At 42.1% G+C, this 19,916-nt stretch overlaps 1 protein-coding gene across 1 annotated transcript in view; it reads left to right on the top strand.

Moving 5' to 3' along the window:
- The first annotated feature begins 1,093 nt into the window (after positions 1 to 1,093).
- The window catches only part of MARCHF6 (membrane associated ring-CH-type finger 6), a 42,476-nt gene continuing 23,653 nt past the window's right edge, over positions 1,094 to 19,916 (top strand). Inside the window, exons 1-8 of the mRNA XM_083449346.1 lie at positions 1,094 to 1,445; positions 11,515 to 11,611; positions 12,713 to 12,786; positions 13,352 to 13,495; positions 15,297 to 15,369; positions 16,517 to 16,685; positions 18,290 to 18,482; positions 19,165 to 19,226. Of these exons, the coding sequence (XP_083305472.1) occupies positions 1,427 to 1,445; positions 11,515 to 11,611; positions 12,713 to 12,786; positions 13,352 to 13,495; positions 15,297 to 15,369; positions 16,517 to 16,685; positions 18,290 to 18,482; positions 19,165 to 19,226 (831 nt within the window). The 5' untranslated portion in view covers positions 1,094 to 1,426. The remainder of the gene's footprint in view (positions 1,446 to 11,514; positions 11,612 to 12,712; positions 12,787 to 13,351; positions 13,496 to 15,296; positions 15,370 to 16,516; positions 16,686 to 18,289; positions 18,483 to 19,164; positions 19,227 to 19,916) is intronic.

The raw sequence follows: 19,916 nt of genomic DNA, 5'->3' as shown, positions 1-19,916 counted from the left end.
TATTAAAATCATTATTGTGTTGCAGTGAAGACAATACTTCCAGCAGTGAAGCATTTGACATCAGCTGATCTGCCCTGCGATGCCTGCTATTACGCATCAGCCAAGCACTTCAAAGATAAAGTTGCTTGTCTCTGTGGAGATGTGATGCCATAGTTGAAATGGGTCCATTTTATCTAGTCTCCTGCCACCTCCACCTACCCTGCCACATTCACCGCTGGCATAGTGGTGTATCTGCAGTGAGTGTGACATTTAGCTTAGAATCAGGCCTGCAAAAAAGTCTACCAAAGTTACTAATCCACCTGCCAGCAGGTGTTTACGCTAGCCATTTGCAGCCTAAGAAAAAAGAAAGTTCCAGCTCCGCTCTGCTGAGCGAAGTCAATTTGTACCATAACTTGGGGGGGGGGGGGGTTGAAGTGCCTGCAATCTCCTCTCCCAAAGCCTGCACACTCATGTGAACGTGGCCACTATGTTACTTGTGCATGACAAATGTGATAAAATGGGTAAAATGTAAAATAATCAATGGACAACTGATACCATAGCTTTATTTCAATTATGAAATATGGGAGTTGGAAAAATAATTCCATTAAAAAGTTAATTGTTAGCTGCCTTTGTTCTTTGCTGCCTGCAGAATTCAATTCCCAACACCAGACTGCCCCATTTCTGCTGTGGTTGTAGAGACTGATACAGGAGAGACATGTTTTGCTGCAGCTGGGGCTGAGGAAGGCGTCAGGCTCGGATGACACAGGCGTGCCGTGGCATTTCTTCTTTCTGCGCCCACACTACCCTAAATCTGGCACTGCCTGCAGCAGAAACAATGCAGCCAAAAATCTTCAGTAAATAATAATAATAATAATAATAATAAAAATTCAAGCTTCAGTTGAGATTCCTGCATTGCTGGGGGTTGGACTAGATGACCTCTTGGGGTACCCTTCCAACTATACAATTTTATCAGTCTTGGCTAGGGCATATGACTATCTACACGGTTCAAACAGGAGAAGACAACATTCCCCCCACCTTCCCCGGAAGCTGAGGGGGGCGTGGCCTAGCCGTGCCTTCTCTAGCAACCCACCGCTCTGTGATCCTTAACCCCTTCCTTCACTACCTAGCCAAGACAGGCTTGGCTGCGGTTATTGTACGCCGCGCTCCCCAACGACGCACGCGCGGCCTTTACGCCGCGCTTGTGACGCGCCGCGCCGCGCTCGGGGAGAACTCTTCTCCTGTGACGCTCCCCTGGCGAGGAGGCCGCTGAGGGGACGGGCTGTGACGCGAAGAAACCTCCAGGGGGAGCCCGCGGCAAGGCCTCAGCGGGCCCTGGCTACCGGGAGCCCGCTGGGCCCGTTCCTTCTCTCTTCCTCTCTATCGCTCTCTCCCTCCGCCCCCACGTTCTCCGGCTTGCGTCACGCTCCGCCTGCGTCACCCGGACAAGATGGAGACCGCCGAGGAAGGTAACGGCCTGGAGCCTCGGGCGGCTTGTGTGAGGGGGGCGGGGGGGGGGGCGAGCGGAGGGGCGGGGAGGAGCCCGGGCCGTCGGCCTGAGGGTCGCGGGTGGGGGTGGGAAATAGCCTGGCCTGCGCCGGGGAGGCGTCCCGTGGGGGTTCTGCGCGCCTCACCTGAGCTTCCCTCCCTTGGCCCGCCGGAGCGCCTCAGGTGCCGCTTCGGGGACGGTTGGCGTCGCGGGGGGGGGGGGGGCTCTCTGTGTCTATATATATATATTTGGTGTGGAGGTGTGTTGTTGTCGGTCGCTGTGTGATTTGTGTGTTTCGGTGGTGTGCATGGCAATTGTGTGTAGTCGTGGTTGGCAAAACCTTACAACTGAACATCGGGGTGCCGCTGGTTGTGGGTTGTTGGTTTTTTTTGGGGGGGGGGAGGGAGGCATGTTGTTGCTCTGGGGGGGCGTGGGAGCTTAGCACGCGAGGGGCGAGCAGATGCGGCACGGGGGTGTTTTGTGTGTGCTTATTGACAGATGTGTGTTGTTGTTGGAGGAGGGGGGGATGCTGGTTCGGGATTCTCAAAAAAGACCCAACCCATCAGAAACGGAACGCCCTGTGTGTATGTGAGAGTGTGAAAGGTGGTTGTGATTGTTGACATTTGTATGCCTACCTCCCGTCTGCAGATCTCGGGGCCCTTCACAGCGCAAAAACATAATATTAGAAACAACCAACCAACCAACCACAAAATACATAAAAACAAGAACAAAAAAGACCCAATAAACACCCCATCAGAAACGGAACGCTCTGTGTGTGTGTGTGTTGTGTTGTGTTGTGTTGTGTTGTGTTGAAGTGTGTGTGTGTGTGTATGTGTATGGAAGGTGGTTGTGATTGTTGACATTTGTATCCCCCCCCCCCCCCCCGTCTGCAGATCTCGGGTCACTTCACAGCGCAAAAATATAATATTAAAAAAACCAACCAACCACAAAATACATAAAAACAAGAACAAATCAATACCTCCTTGTCCTGCAGCCCCTCCTTGGTAGGGAGGGAAAGGCAATGTCCAATAGGGTTGGATTGAACTAGGTGTCAGTCCTCTGGGATAGCTCAGTCGATAGATTTTGAGACTCTTAATCTCAGGGGCAAGTAGATCGCTGCATTGCAGGGGTTGGACTAGATGACCCTCATGATCCCTTCTGACTCTACAGTTCCCTGATTCTATGACTGGGGTGATGTGTGTGAGCTGGCTACACTCCCCTCCCCTTCCCCCATGGTAGTGTGGATCTTAGGTAACCTTTCAGAGAGGTGAGGCTACAGTTGTAGGCAGCTGCAGTGAGCTTTGACAGCTGCTTGGTTTTTGTTTTCTTTTTCCACTGCAAAGTAGGGCATGTTTTTTTACAGCTCACCCTCCAAAAGCTGCTGGGTGGGACATGTTCCAAAATAGTAGGGGCATAGCTGTCAACTTTTCCCTTTTCTTGCGAGGTATTGTATTCGGAATAAGGGAATTTCCCTTAAGAAAGGGGAAAAGTTGACAGCTATGAGTAGGTGTGCTAAGCATTTTCTTGTAGGAAATGGTAACATGGTCCTGGGGTACCTTAGAAGACTAAATGGCATTAGGTTTTATAAGTACTGTAGGAGCCTACTGCATCAGAAAGTTTGTGCCACAGTAATTCCTTTACTGCTACAGCTATAGGCTTTTCGTAAACTTTTTTTCTTTCACTTCGTAATGGGAAATAAGAGGCATAACTGTGTTGAAAACATGGCGTTATTTCCCATCTTCTGTTTCAAAATATGATTCGGAAAATGTAGTGGATTCACCTGGTGAGATGTTTGTTGCTTACTTTTAATAATGTTTGCACTCCTGGGTAAATTGTGCATCTTTGCATTGTTCAGCTTGTCGTGATAGAAAAATGATAGTCTCACCATAAAACTTTTCTTTTTTCCTATTGATTTCTCTTCTCCCTTTCCTCCTGCTAAACTAGTTCTGAATTAAAAATGTCATATGCTATACCTGCTTATGTAAAAAGCTTAACAGTCACAAGGGTAATTGGAAGAGAAATGCTTATTTAGGTAAAAGTTAGACAAGTGGCACACATCCTCTAAAAAAACAACTTTCTAATCCATATCCATGTCACCACCCAAAAGTGATCAAGAAATTAAGAACATTTTATGGTGTCACAGAAACATGTTTTGCTCAGATGAGATTTCCTTTAATTAAAAAAAAAGAGTACTGAAGTTGTATATGTTTTTAAATACAATTCATTCTGTGTAAAATACATCAACATTTGCTCATAAGCCAATTGAGTAGTTCCTGATTTAGAAGATATTAAATTGGATTGCTGGCAAGTGAGCTTTTTGGGGACATGTATCCCCAGAACTTCTTAACTTGCTGTATCATTGCTTTGATAATTTATTCTTAATGTCTGATTTATTTTTGGGCTTAGGAGGGGTTATGCTTACCTTGAGGTTGATATTAAGAAGAGACTGGAATGAAGCGTAAATGAATTGGTAGTGTTGGCACCTATGATGTTTAGGTTCCTAACCCCATTTGAAAATGTAAGCTGCTACAACAGCCCTCCAGGAGCCGCAGTGCTAAAATTGGACACCCAAAAATCTTGACAGATAAAGTTGTTGTCTGTTTAAAAATATTTTATTGTTTTTAAATTTATGTAACAACAACAATAATAAAAACAGCATAATCAAAGTCCTCTTAAAAAGCTTGAACACTGCAGTCTTCTGATGATTCTGCAAGTATGTGCCAGGAGTTCATCCTAACATTGTAAAGATTATAACCCAAATGAATCTGAGAGATTGTGTCCCAGTTATTGGTCATTATGACCTAACTTCATTTAATTGCTGAGGTGCTGAGAAGGGTAGAAGAAACTGCAAAGTCAGTGTTTAACATTGCAGCATAGTGAAGACAAGAATGGACAAAAAGGAGTGTGACGACTTGAAAACTTAGCTGAAGGCCTAATCTGCACTTTCACAGTTTCGCTGGACAAGTAGGAAGTCACGTATGCCGAACCCTTTCTTCAACAAGGTTTGGCCAGATTGTTTTCCTTGCTGTTTCACTAACTGAATGGGGGCCCACAGGATGAGACTCTAATATCACTCTACTATAATATTAAAAACAGAGGCCTAATAAGCTGACTCGTATATAAAACCCAAATATGTAGATTTTGGATCTCTGCAACTTGGTCTGACAAATCACCACCTTGAAACGGGTTCAGCTGTTAAAAGAACTCAGTGTACACTTTACTGATTGATAGACTGGACCTAGAGAGCTTGTCACTGGCCTTGGAGAATGAAGGAGATAAAATGGAACCTGATTTACTCCATGTGCAGTGGAATTGTCCCTGTAATTATTGTGCGTCCTTGTGCTTGTAAGAATTCAAATCTTAATAATTTTCCATCTTAAATCTTATTTCTTAACTCTGCAGGAACATTGTAGCCTATAATAATTTTTAAGTTTAAGAGTTGCTGTATAGGCTAGCAGTTATTTTGGACACATTTCATCCAGCTGTTACCAGGTTTGGAATAAGCCAGGATATTAAACCATTTTTTGTTTTTACATCCTGGCTTGTTTCAGACCTGGTTACCGTACTTCCTCAGTTCAGATGGAATGGGACTATATGGTTAATTGAGACATTTATTCGTTTAACTGCAACTCAAGCAAAGCAGCTATGTGTGTGGGGGAAAGGCCCGTGCATATCTTGGCTTAGTAAACTCAGTCATGATAGTCCATTCTTAGCATATGTTAGCTACAATTGCTTCACTTCATGCCCCTTTCAAAAACGTTTAAATGTATATTCAGTTGTATTTTCTGACTAGGATTACTAGGTTAGAATTGTTCTTGTGTATTTGAGCAATATTAGTTAAATAACTATTTTAACCTGTACGTTAACCCAGAGCCATAAAATTAACATTTCCCCCATTAAATGTATTAAATTTTAATTTTAAAAACATTCAATTAACCCCTCCCACCACAGTGTTAAAGGATGTATTAGAGCAGGGGTAGTTAATTGTTTTTGCCCACCTTCACATTTGTTTATCTGCCTGGAGGGGTTACAGTGGTGCCCCGCAAGACGAATGCCTCGCAAGATGGAAAACCCGCTAGACGAAAGTGTTTTCCGTTTTTCAATGCGCTTCGCAGGACGAATTTGCTATGGGCTTGCTTCGCAAGACGAAAATGTCTTGCGATTCTTGTGATTTTTTTCCGCTCCCCACCCCCTTTTTCTAAGGCGCCAAGCTACTAATAGCCTTTTAGCAGCTAATCCGCTAATCCCTTAAGCCTTTAATAGCCGCTAATAGCCGCTAAACCGCTAATAGCGCTAATCCTCTAATAGGGTTGCTTCGCAAGACGAAAAAACCGCTAGACGAAGAGACTCACGGAACGGATTCTTTTCGTCTTGCGAGGCACCACTGTATATGCCACCCACTTTTTCACAAATCCTGTCTCATACATTCACATACTTGGGACACACAACTCTCTTCTTCAGTACAGATCAGCCAAAAAGTGGCTTATCATCCCATGTCTGGTGACCATGAGGTTGAGATTCTCAACCTCATTAGGGTGCTGTGTTTAAACCTTTCTGCCTACTTCATTTTTTTCATGTTCCCTACTGCTGCCAAAATTGGTGAGCTGTTAGGGTTCAGAAAAATTTGCCTGGGGAACTGTATTAGGTCTTCTGGTTTCCCACTCCTGTACTGAGGAGTAACATGGACCTTTATCAGAGAGCATTGTGAGATTTTCATGCTCCAAGAAACCTGTAAGATACCACAAACACAAACCTTGTTTCAAAGAACAATTTGTTACTTCTGGAAAAGAGAGTGGTGACTGTTATATTCGCTGCTTCTCTTAGATTCACAGTCCAGTATATTCTAACAGATGACAGAGACTGATTTCTCTTGTTTTGGATTCCATGTAGGACATTTGTAAATGTTTTATAGCTACTGTTGATGTTTTCACTACCAAATGGACATATTCTCTCCCCTCTCCCAAACATTGGAAGCCTTTAGGGGAATGTATTTTAATTCTTATGCAATATTTTAATATAGTTTTAGATAATTCAGAAGGTACGTCTTAGAAGGAACATGTTGTGTGTTCATGTGCTCCCTCACATGCCAAGCTTAATTAAACTGCTGTTGCTTTGATGTCCAAACCTGGTTACTGTGGTTTGAATGCCTCCTACAAAGCCAGGATTGTGTACCAGGATCTGGCTTGCAAATCAGTCTCAGAATGTATCTGGGGTACTATGTCATTTTGTTTCTTTGGCTGAATTGCAGCTGGGGGATGTAGGCAAGGTGCTTGGAGTGTGGCCGACTACCTGTTTATGCAACCCTTGCTCTTTCTGGCTTACAACACAGGAGTTAAGGGAGGAATGGCCTCTTGGATTTGGGAGATGATTAAGGCCTTGTTTCACAAGGGAATTGTCCACGCTTCCTTGAAGGAGGTATTTGCAAGATCACACTCCATTAACCTGAAGATAGTGCCAAATTTGACCAGTTGCAAATCTTACGTTTTTTGCAAGATGCTTAAGTGGTTGGTGACTGTACCAGGCATTTTTGTACAATACTAATTATCGAGATCTATTTCAGTCTGGGAATTTTCTGTGATTTTGGAATCCCTCTACATTAAAAAGCATGGTGGAAGAGACAGGTTTTCTACAGTTGCCTGAAGATAAACAACACTGCTTTATTGTTACTGTTTTATCTTTTTTTGTAAAATGCTTTGAGGGTTTTTTTACACTCAAGCAGTGTATGCATTTAATGACATAAATAAATAATAAACTGGTGCCAGCAGAACCTCCAGGAGGAGTGTACCCAAGAACCAGGGTGCTATTACTGAGGTGGTCCTTCAGTAGGTCATGGAGCACCAAACTTCCTTTGAAGTTGGAGCTACCAGCAAGGCTTCCCCATTAGATTTCAGATTACAGGCAGACTGATATGGGGAACAGCTTCCCTCAGACTGGCCATCACCTACTTGGGAGGCGAATCAAACACTACAAGAATATCTTATCTAGATTCATTTTCATTTTATTAGCTCTCATTAGCAACAGATAGAGAGGAGAAACAAAGTTGGGTGTCATCAGCATACTGTTAACACTGCGCTCCAAATCTCCCTATGACCTTACACAGTAGTTTCATGAAAGGAAGGAGGTCCAACCATCCATGCCTTTCTCACAAATGAGTATAGCTGTAAGACAGCAGAGGTTTAGGACCAGTTTTCCTTCTCCTAAATGAGCTATTTTCCCTGGTTGATGAGCCCCATCTGCCCCTCGTTTCCCTCTACAGCGTGTGCTGTAACTGCCTTCTTGACTGTTGGACCCGCTATTGGTCTCATGCGCTCAATCTGCTGTAGCCTGCCTTCACATGCAGGGGAAGCCCCTAACTCACTGAGGGTTTGAGACAGTCAAAGCCATATCCTGGGGGTGTAGCTGCTGTCTCATGCTGACAGCCTCTAGGAGCCACAGGTGAGAGCTGAGTACAAGATGGGCAAACTACCGCAGAAGGAGAATGAAGTCTGTCCCCCCCCCCGAAGTACAACCCCTCCCCTGCACTCCATGCATCCCACTCTTATCAGTACTCCTAAATCCACTTTTCCTTGTAAGGGGACAAAAAGTTGGCATATGTGGGGTAAGGAAACCTTGTAGGTAATCTGGTCCCAAGTTATTAAGGGCTTTGTATACCTCATACATCTTGAACTTGTCCTGGTAACATATCAACAGCCAGTGCATAGGTGTTACGTTTCTAACCTCTGTCGGAAATCATGCTGCATCCAGAGTAGGCAATTGATCGGTTTCTCAGTTGTAGGAGCTACTCACTCACAGTGCTTCTGTCTTGCCAGGCTTCAAGCTCAGCTTATTTTCCCTCATCCATTTCACCACTGTATCCAGGCAATGGCCTCTCCTGAGTAAGATTTTATGGAGAAACAGAGCTAAGTATCATTAGCATACTGATGACCCCTCACTGTGAAACTTCTAACATCCGCTCCCTGCAGCTTCATGTAGATATTAAATATCACTGGAGATAGTCGCCTCCAGGAGGCTGAAAGGCACTTGCCCCGATTGGATCCACTACAATACATTGCCCCCAGTTCCCAATCCCTGAAGCTGTTCCAGAAGGATACCATGGTCAGTGGTATCAAAAGCCAATGAGGGATCAAGAAACAGGAGTAAAGTTGCGCTCACCCGTCCTAACCCTCTGCAAAGGTCATCCATCAGAGTGACCAAGGCTGACTCAATTCCATGGCCAGACCTGTACCCAGATTGAAAAGGATCTAAATAATCTGGGTCTTCCAAGAATGCTTCCACCACACCCCTCTCCACCATATTCCCCTAAAAGGGGACATTAGCAACTGGTTGATAGTTCCAATCCAAAGGTCCAGAGGCAGTTTCTTTAGGAGTGGTCACATCAGTGCCTTTTTCAGTGCGGCTTAATAAGCCAGGAGGAACAGGATTTGATGGGGCACGTGGTTAGATGCATGGCTGCCGCCACCATGATCACATGAGCTGATTGCCTAAGGTGAAACTGATCCCACAAAACATTCTTAATACTGACACTGGGTACTTCATCTGGAGCTGCAACAGGTGCAGAGTGAAGATCACTCCAAAGACAAGTGACTTTATCCTCAAAGTGTGTTGTCAGTTGGTCACAGCGGGTCTTTGAGTGCTCCAGAGGGTTGTGTTGGACCAATGGCCATCTGAGAGAGACCCATAGTTGTCATGGAGGCCATGTTGTCTCAAGTTGGCCCGACAACAGCCTCTGCGTGACTATTGAAGTCACCCAGGATTATTGTTTTAGGGTCCTCCAACAATACCCCAGAGACTACCTTGGCAAGCTGGATCAGGGATACCATTAGGCAACAGGGTGGTTAGTAGCCCAGCAGAACCCCTGATCTGTCTCTCTGGCCCAATACCAGGTGCAGACCCTAGATGGGTGGGGTATAAATATAATAATAAATGATGATGATGTCAAGAGGCTTCCTGATCAAGGATATGGTATTCTTATAGACAATAGCAACATTCCAATCCTAGTCTAGCCTGGTACAGTACTGAAAATCCAATTGGTCACAGCTGAGTAAAGTCAGGCTCACTTTGCATTTCTGTACTGGGATTGAGGCAAGGCCAGGGAGTCATGCAGTAAACAAGAAGAAGCAGAAGTGAAACCAGAAACAATAACACTGGAAAGAAAAGACTGCAACTGTTTTCATGCTTTGCCATACAACAAAGCAGACATGGCTGCTGCAAATGAGTAGCTGCCTTTTTTTAAAAAAAAAAGTATGAGTCTTATACAATGCGTACTGGCCTGGATTGTATAAACGCTCTATTAAATTCTGAATTAATGAACAAGTTAAACTGGTTAGACTAACCTTTTCACTTGTGTCACTGTTTAGGAAAATACATGAAATGCCTACAGGCAACTAGATTTAATCCAGCCTTTCTGTCTTTCCCTTTTTCTTTTCTTGGTAATGTAAATTCCCTTGGTTTACATTACATAGCTTTTCCAGGGTGGATTATAGACCCTTTGGCTTTCTCCCCACATATATGTTCAGAACGTGAATAGGAAAGATACATGGGTAAAGTGCCCTTTTAGAGTTATAGTATGTATGAGAGTGTTGTGTGGAACTGAGAGTGTCCTGGCTTTCCTGGAGAGCTGCCACATGGTGTGATGCCAGCAAATAGGTCAACCTTTCTGTTAGTGCATTCATTTGGTAGTTCACAACATTATCAAGTTCTGAACCGTTGCTTCTAGTTTTTCAATTTCTTGCCAGGTAAAGCAGTGATAGTGATGTCTATCCTTCCACTCTCATGTAGATCTTTTCCATGCACATTATTTCATTTTTTGTCACAGCTGTTAAGCTATCATAGAGCTGTCATATAAAGGACACGTTTTCCTACGATTCTGCTGTGTTACACAAAGTGCTGTTCATGGTCAAGAATTGAAAACACTTAAATAATTATAGGTTTTCTTGTCGCCTATGGGGATGAGCTAAGGATATTTCATTTCTGTTAGCTACAAATTGTGACACCTGGACAAAGTTTGGTTAATCTTAGTTATGGTTTTCTGAAACAAGCCAACTTCAAAGCATTGTTCGTGAAGCTGGCTTGTTTCAACAAATGGTTGCTAAGATTGCATTTAAGGTTTGAATATAATGCTAAACCGCAGTTATTGTGAAACTGAAGTTTACGACCTTTGACATTTTGTGGGGAGCGTGTAAACCCAAGGCTCGCTTTGGCTTGTCTACCCTAATGCTAAACCATGGCTTAAGTTAGCATTATATATGAATGAAGCCTTGAAAATGGATATTGAGGCTGTATTCCATTGATGCCTGTTACAAATTAAACCCTGTTATTAGGGAAACTTGGATCTATACCAGTCTTTGCCAACATTAAGGAGGCTGCTGTATTTGGGAGTATTTTAATATTCTTCCTGTGTTAGCGTTAGATTGATAAGAGCCACAGCTGAATAGTAGAACACTTTCTTTACATGCGAAAGATTCAAGGTTCAGTCCCTGGCATTTTCAGGTAGGGCTGGGAATGAGCCCTGCTGGAAATGCTAGTGAGCATAGCTGCTAGTCAGCATAGAATGCTAAACAAGGTGGACCAGTGGTCTGACTCAGCAGAAGGCAGCTTCCTATGTTCTTGACTGAAGCCCCATGCAATGTGAATTGCTGCAGTGTTTTTTCAGATTATAGGAGAATGCCCAATGAAGCTTCTAGGCTTCAACTTTGGACTGGTCAATATAAGAGCCAGGAGTAGAACTTGCTATTGTTACTTCCTTTGTGGCTTGTTAGAACATCCTGCATTTGAAGGGTACACTTGCAAAATTGCTTGTTTAAGAACATCTTCCAAAAAGTATTTTTAATGCTCTTGTTTTAAATACAGTATTTCACCTATTTTTGTTATCTTAAAATAATAACAATGCACCAATGACAGATTCAGGGGATAAAAGCTGACACTTATTTATCTTCCTTTTTTTTTACGATTTAGGAAAAGTTGATACACCACGAAACTTAAAGAAGTATCTTATTATAATGGAAAGCATTTCTATTAGTTTTATTCTGTATTCTATTTGTGTTTAACAGACATATGCAGAGTATGTCGATCTGAAGGAACTCCTGAGAAACCTCTCTATCATCCGTGTGTATGCACTGGCAGTATTAAATTCATTCATCAAGAATGGTAAGTTTCAAAATATGTCAATGCCTATTCATATATGCTTACGGCATGAAATCGCTATGAACATTTTGGGAATCTGGCAGATAAATAATGCTCTGTGGTTCCCAATTGGTGGACCACGAACCCATAAGCATAGGTTTACATGTTAAGGAAGTATTGAGGTGTGGAGAAGAAAAACTGCATATATTATTTTTAATCCCTGTGTAATTAATGGGATTACACAAGAAGTATCTGAAACCCCTTTATAGAATTGCAAGATATTAAGGGTATATTGTTTTTTATTAGAAGGGTTAGATCTATGTATTAATAGTGTTTAGTGTTTTAAATGCTTGCTCCTTTTTGTCATTTCTGTGGTTGTATCCATAGCTGTTTGTGTGAGACTTTAACTTTCCTCATTGCTTCCCATGTGCCCTTAAAATCTCTTCTAAGTGTTGGGGGACCCTCTGGTGTAGAGTTAGGGGGACTTTCAAGGTGCTACAGGGATGAGAAGAGGAAGGTGAAGGGCCAACTGCAATAGTAGAAGACATGTAATGCGGTGTGAGCTTCTGCCCTGTAAATTTACTTTGTATGCAATCCAAGGAGATATATCAGTTTCTCCCTTGATGGCATAGTCCCTTGGATAATATAGGAAGCCTCTATAGAGGGTCCCTTCACATTTGAGAACAGAGAATTGTGGAGCAGAAGCCTGCTTCTAGAAAGGGGTTGCTGAAGAAAGCCTTGCACGTGTAGCACATGGTCCTTTGCCCTTTGCATTAGTCTTTTTTGATTTGAAAACTTACATGCTACCTTTCTGCTCTAGTTGGCATTTAAGAATGCCTTTCATAACTGTAGCCGAGTAGCTGTATTTGCGGTTTCTGGAGAGCAGTGCTCTTGAACTGTATGCCTATGCTCTTCAAACATGTTCACTATCAACAAAACAAGAGTATTTAAAGAAAGGCATTATCTCTGTTTTTCTGTCCCTCTGAATTTGAATTATTAATGTTTTTCTTAAAAGTATATTTTACTGATTATTTTACTGCATTTTCTTAATTTCTGACACTCAGAAAATAACTTGTAGATATTAAACTGTAGATACACTGTACTCATGTTTCTTTTTAATTGCAGCTTAGTTCAGTGGCTCAAACACAGCAGAAAAGAATACTGTGAATTATGTAAACATAGATTTGCTTTCACACCAAGTAAGTATATGGTGAGAGTTTGTGATGTGTTTAAACAAAGAATTTCTTTATGGTGGTTTTAGGCTACAGAGAGTCTTCATGGGAATTTGCAGGTTCACCAGCAGTGTGCTTGCCTCCAGTAAACTAAATATTATAGGCACTGCACTGTCTCTAAGCTGTGTATCTGAGATATGGCCAAGTCATAGTAACCCCTTCTGAAACAATGGTTTGGCTGGCTTGGTTGAAATCCAACAACAGCACTAGAAAATCCTTCATGTAAATAGCATCCCATATGATACCCCATTGTTTTCATTTTAAAATAACACCCATACTGCTAGTGAGCATTTTGGAGTTTATGGATGTGCCACCTGACACAGCAACACTTTCATAAGCAAGGCACATTGCAGATTGGATTTATCTAAATTGGTCTCTGTCATTATTTTGCTTTAAACCTATAATGATAGATGACCATGTAGTATTTTCAGTTCATTGTCATGGGAAATTTTGCAGGAATACTATGATGTTTCTCATAAAAACAATTCAGAGTGGTAGAAGTAAAATTGCAATCCTTTCTTTCTTTTCTTAGTTTATTCCCCAGATATGCCTTCTCGGCTTCCAATCCAAGACATATGTGCTGGACTGGTTACAAGTATTGGCACAGCAATACGATACTGGTTTCACTATACACTTGTGGCCTTTGCATGGTTAGGAGTTGTACCTCTTACAGCATGTAAGTATCTCATTTTGTGGACGTATAATATGCATATGGCTGAGCAGTACAAGAGGGAGGGGAAACGTTTTATTGTCAGGGAGCTCTCGGAACCATGGTTAACAGTAAGCTAGTTAAGGGGGAAAGTATTAGAAGCTCCAACCTTCATCATATCCAGTTCTTAATCACTGAATTTCAGAAAAAGCAGCTGTGAATGCTGTGTGCATAATTCTTCAAAGGTGATTGGAAAACACAAGCATCACTAGTGTTTGCACAGAGAACAATGCCTCACCTGGACCTTTTAAGCTGCCTTCTAAGGCACTTTGTGTAGGAGTTCACAGTAAATTTGCTTCTCTTCTAGTTTAGCCATGTTGGTATTATAGATGCTGACAGAATGGCAAGAGCTGGATTTCCTCTTGCCTGTGTTAAAATTCTTATACACTGCAGTCTTAGATGTTAATTGGCGAAAAGATGGTGAAGGTTATTCTCTGGCTTGCATGTGCCTTTTAATCCTCACAGCTTCTTCTACTGTGGTCTGTTTGCATGCATCTCTTAGAATCATAGAGTTGGAAGGGACCCCAATGGTCATCTAGTCCAACCCCTTGTGATGCAGGAATCTCAACTAAGCCATACATGACAGATGGCCACCCAACCTTTCCACTGTCGAATAGCTCTTACTCTCAGAAAGTTTTCCCTGATGTTTAGTCTGAATCGCTTTTCTTGTAACTTGAATCCATTGGTTCAAATCCTACCCTCCAGAGTAGGAAAAAAAAGCTTGCTCCATTTTCCATGTGGCAGCCCTTTAGATATGTTTAGATGGGAATCATATCTGTTCTCAGACTTACCCAACTCCCTCAACTGCTCCTCATAAGCCTTGGTTTCCAGATCCTTTATCATCTTGGTCACCCCCCTCTGACCACGTTCCAGCTTGTCAATATCCTTCTTAAAATGTGTTGCCCAGAACTGGACACAGTACTCCAGGTGTGGTATTTGCATATGTTCCCAGGTTCTACAAGAAACATCTGTAACAACTTTGTTAAAGTTAAGAATAGTTTGGGTAATTTGGATCGAATGTGATTCTGTTCCTTTGAAATCACACATAGATGCAAATGCTCACAGATTCTAAAATATTCACTGTTTAAGAACCTGATGCAAGGAAGTTTGGAGCTTCTGATGCCTTTCCCCTAAAAATTATCTTAACGTGTTACTTGAAATCAAGGTCTGAAGCAAATGGAACTTTTTCCAGACTTAAGAGATGAGGGATTGGTCTGCAAGAACACACTCCTCTCCACCCCAAACCTGGTTTGAATTCCCTCATCTTACTAGGCTTGTTACTGAAGCATTGTTAGCCTGTTAAAATGAACTTTAAAGGTAAAGGTAAAGGTACCCCTGCCCCTACGGGCCAGTCTTGACAGACTCTAGGGTTGTGCGCCCATCTCACTCAAGAGGCCGGGGGCCAGCGCTGTCCGGAGACACTTCCGGGTCACGTGGCCAGTGTGACGAAGCTGCTCTGGCGAGCCAGAGCTGCACACGGAAACGCCGTTTACCTTCCCGCTAGTAAGCGGTCCCTATTTATCTACTTGCCCCCAGGGGTGCTTTCGAACTGCTAGGTTGGCAGGCGCTGGGACCGAGCAACGGGAGCGCACCCCGCCGCGGGGATTTGAACCGCTGACCTTTCGATCGGCAAGCCCTAGGCGCTGAGGCTTTTACCCACAGCGCCACCCGCATCCCAAAATGAACTTTAGGATGCTTCTAACTCCCCCAAAGAACCCAGGTTTAATTGGCGGAAACTGCATTTTATTGTCAATTTTTACTCCTTTAGGCCGTATCTACAAGTGCTTGTTTACTGGCTCTGTGAGCTCACTACTGACACTGCCATTAGATATGCTGTCAACGTAAGTATTAGCTAAGACTATAGATATTTCTACACATTGTGTTCTAAACAGCTTGCTGTTTTTATCTTACAATGAAAGAGATAGGAGATAGAAAATTAAATAATGTAGCATTATTATTATTTATTCCTCTTTATGGTCCAGTCTGTGTGTTTTAATATACTGTAAGTGAACGAATTTAATAACTAGCCTGGCAATAGTGCTTCTGGGTAATTCAGTAATAGAGAAAGCGATCACTGTACAAAATAAATATTTTCCAGTTTTAGTATGAATAAAGTATGTTTTTGTATATAGCCTCTGCTTTAATCTATCTGTGTGAAAAGATACCACTTTTGTTTTGTGAAAATGTAAGTATTCACATGTAGGATCCCAGCCTAACTTGTCTTAAGATGAGACTGTCTGCTTCTCTGCCTGGCCAGTACAGCAGTTATTCAGCTTATGCTTGTAAAACACACTACATTATTATGTACTTTTAAAAATATTGTTTATTTTAATTGTTTGAGAGCCCGTAGCAGAAAGGCAACCTTTTAATTAAAAATAAATAGTATATTGGAATGGAATAGAAAATTCATGCAAAAATTTATAATGTAGAAATAAAATGAGATGTATTTATTTATCAGTGTATTAAATAATTGAGCTTAATGCAAAAATATACAGGGAAGCTATCTATGGCCTGTAATGATCCCCAGTGTTAATTCCCACCGCATCTCACCAACCTCTGATATCTTACTCAGTGCACTTTTCTGTTCAGCTCAAAACCTCCAGGACGTAATAAATAATAAAGTAAAAGAAAGTAAATATCTTACACTGCCTTATTTTAAATGCTTCATCACAAAATAAAGGATCAGATTAGTATCATCAGGTGAATGAAGATGCTGGAGAAACTTCTAAGTAATAATTTTGTGCAGATAGCAAGTAGCTTGAGATCAGCATGACACATTGAATAGATTTAAATTGAAATAACTAAAGGCTTCCTACTGGAGATCTTGACTTGTTCTTTTGTTCAAAATCAGGTAAATTTGGTACCATTAAGGAGGTCTTACTTAAGTGTGGGTGACTGATTGCAGAGTGAGTTGACAATGATGTTGCATTTGGAACATAACAGTTGTGATAATGGGTGTAAAGAATGTGTTGGTTGTCTCTTCAATAGAGAGAATTTACTGGCAGACTGTTTGCAAGGTTGTTTTGTGGTGACGTGCACACTCTGTGCATTTATCAGCCTTGTATGGTTACGTGAACAAATTGTCCACGGAGGAGCACCACAGTGGCTGGAACAAAATCAGCAGCAAGCCATCAATGGTGTTGGGCAACAGAATGAGGTAATATGTCCTTCAGTTTTTTGGTTGCAACTTTCAGCTTGAATTCCTCTCTATTGCACATTAGCTTGTTCTCTACTCTCCGCCCCCCCCCCCCAATATAGAATTGTCTAACACTAGGTAGATAAATACACATATCCTGTTGCATAATGCATTCTTCTGGCAGAAGTTCCATTGACTTGTGGATTGCACTTAGTACCAGCAACTTTCCTACTGCAGTGGTACCTCGGGTTAAAAACTTAATTTGTTCCAGAGGTCCATTCTTAACCGGAAACCGTTCTTAACCTGAGGTGCGCTTTCGCTAATGGGGCCTCCCGCTGTGCCACCGCTGCACGATTTCCGTCTCATCCTGGGGCAAAGTTAGCAACCCGAAGCAACTACTTCCGGGTTAGCGGAGTTTGTAACCTGAAGCGTTTGTAACCCGAGGTACCACTGTATAGTGTTTTGTTCTCTACCTTTATCAAATATCTTAAGAGTCTTTGAGTGGCAGCATTCAGATAGATCATTAAGCTGTGCAACACTGTTTGTGAAACTGACATAGCAGCTGTAATACCAGAAATATTTAGCGGGATACTTACAACAGGAGATAATGTGCCTTATTTCTACAAGAAAGATCCTAGCTTAGGAGGCTGATATTACAGAGGTGTCTGTAGAAAGTTGTGTAGTGTAGTCTCCACGGTTTTACTTCTAAAGGTGCATATGTTACAAGTTCTATTCCCTGTCCCTGTTTTCACAGTAAGGATATGAGAGCAAAGAGGGAACACGTTAAACTTGTTATAGCCTCAAAATCTGAGATCAACATCTAAAGTAGCATCTGGAAGCTAATCTAAAACATGGTTCTTCTCAATTATCACAGTGAAATGGGGTCCCTCCCCCTTCAGCCTGCATCATCTTTCTTTAAACACCCAGAATAATTTTCCTATTTGAGACTGTACCTGACCAGTCTTGATCAGATTGAAGAAACCGGCATCCTCTGAATTTTTGAGAATAGATTTATTCCAGTTGCTCCTCTTCACCTCTCAGTTTAAGATACTGTTCCCCAGGGAAGTCACTCAGGTACATCCTGAGAAATGGACTTTATTTGCTGTAGCTTATGTCTCATACAGGTATGGATTTGTGTATATCAGGGAGACCAAGCTGCAGATGTTTCTGACAAGCAGAAGATACCACAATGTGTTGATATTTTAATAAGCATCGTGCTCTGGGGCAAGATGCTTATTAAAGTCTTTACTAGATTCCTTGTAGCCATCTTTCTAGATAGGCTAAAGTTGGGCAAGAAGGAAATCATAATTTTTAATGGACATTAGTTTTCACTCCATGGCAGTAGAGACCTGCCACACACTCAACCATCTTTGTTTTATCTAACAATTTTCATGCACACGAAGCTGAGGCTTACACGCTTCATTAAAACATTTCTTTAAATTCTGAAGAGTTGTATCATTCTGGCCTTCTGTTATTATTATTATTTTTGCAAATCTATGATAAAAACAATTCAAATGACTTTTCTTAACACTCAAACGTGTTGCCTGACATTTCTAATGATGCAGGAACTCATCATAGTATAGCAGAACTCTTTAAATTGTGTGTTCCCCCCCCTTCTGTGCCAGGTTCAGGGTGTAGGAAATGGAGGTGCTGAAAATGCTGCAGTTGACCAGCCTGCAGACCAGCCAGCTGAGAATGCAGTTGTAGGTGAAAATCCAGAAATCCAGGAAGAACAACCAGACGAAGAAGAGGAAGACAATGAAGATGAAGAAGATGTTGTAGTAGAAGATGCTGCAGATGCCAACAATGGAGGGCAAGGTATATTACTTACTTTTTAACGACCATATTTGTACCCTGTTCCAGGATAATTGGGTTGTGTTTTGGCTATTTGATTTCATGACTTGCTTCCTGGAAATTTTCATAAGAATTTGTAAAACCTGCCACACATAAGTAAAAGAGCCAGTGTGGTGTAGTGGTTAAGAGCGGTAGTCTCATAATCTGGGGAACCGGGTTTGCGTCTCTGCTCCTCCACATGCAGCTGCTGGGTGACCTTGGGCCAGTCACACTTCTTTGAAGTCTCTCAGCCCCACTCACCTCACAGAGTGTTTGTTGTGGGGGAGGAAGGGAAAGGAGAATGTTAGCCGCTTTGAGACTCCTTAAAAGGGAGTGAAAGGCAGGATATCAAATCCAAACTCTTCTTCTTCTAAAACACAAACTTGGCCTTATGGTTTTTTATGTGAACCTTAAAAAACCAATCCATTGTAATTTGGTGAATTGTGGGAACAGTGCATCAGGTTTTCAGGGCGGTTGGTTACACTTAATCTACTACAAGCGACAAACTTGGCAACCATTTTATCTGAACATGCAGAACGTATTTTATTTTATTGTTAGAACACTTGTGTACCTTAAATTGGCCGTAAGAGGCCTGTCCAGTTATTCAGTGTTACTATCCTGGTTGAGCTTTACTTTTAGCTATTTTAAAATTTAATTATCTATTTAGATGATATGAACTGGAATGCTTTGGAGTGGGATCGAGCAGCGGAAGAGCTTACATGGGAGAGAGTGAGTAAGGACTTATATATTTTGGAAATGCTGTTTGCTTTGATTCATTCAGACATGGTACCCATAATGCCCATAATCTTGGAACCAGTTCAGGATTCTTTTCCGTACTTTGACCTTGGACAGATATCTCTGAACCACCATCCTCCACCGTGGCCTTTTCTCATAGCAGGAAACTATGGTTGTCAAATGATAGGATGATGGCTCCTTTTTAACAAGGAAAGCGTTTTCTGGGGTGGATGTGATTGAAATGGGTGAAAAGGGGGTGTTTGAGAGGAGAAATATATAGTGTGAAAAAGCTGCTTGTGAAGACAAATTGGGAAGTGGTGAACAATGACAAAATTGAGTGTCCCCTTCCCCCATGCTGCTTCTTTGATCCCAGTTACCTCTTGAAGTTACAAAAGGGGGAAAAAAGAGGTTTCAGAGGTGGCATGGCATGCTTTGTCAGAGTAAAATTCATTTTTCTTGCGTAACTAGGCAACTGTGATCCTAGTTCCTGTGTATCACTGCTTAATGCAGTTTCTTAAGGCACATGGCAGTCCTTGGAGAATATAGAAGAAATATTGTCAAGGTTATTGTGAGAGAGATTTCTAAGCTGGCAATCATGAATGATTTCTGTTGGACGTCTAGAAACTCATGTGAGCTTTCACACACACACACATTTGTGTGAGCTGTTATACCTACCACTTAACA

This window comes from Podarcis tiliguerta (genome assembly GCF_965153285.1).
Source record: "Podarcis tiliguerta genome assembly, chromosome: 7".
NCBI classification, from domain to species: domain Eukaryota; kingdom Metazoa; phylum Chordata; class Lepidosauria; order Squamata; family Lacertidae; genus Podarcis; species Podarcis tiliguerta.
Note: the sequence above shows the minus strand (reverse complement) of the source record. Positions and strands in the feature narration are given on the sequence as shown.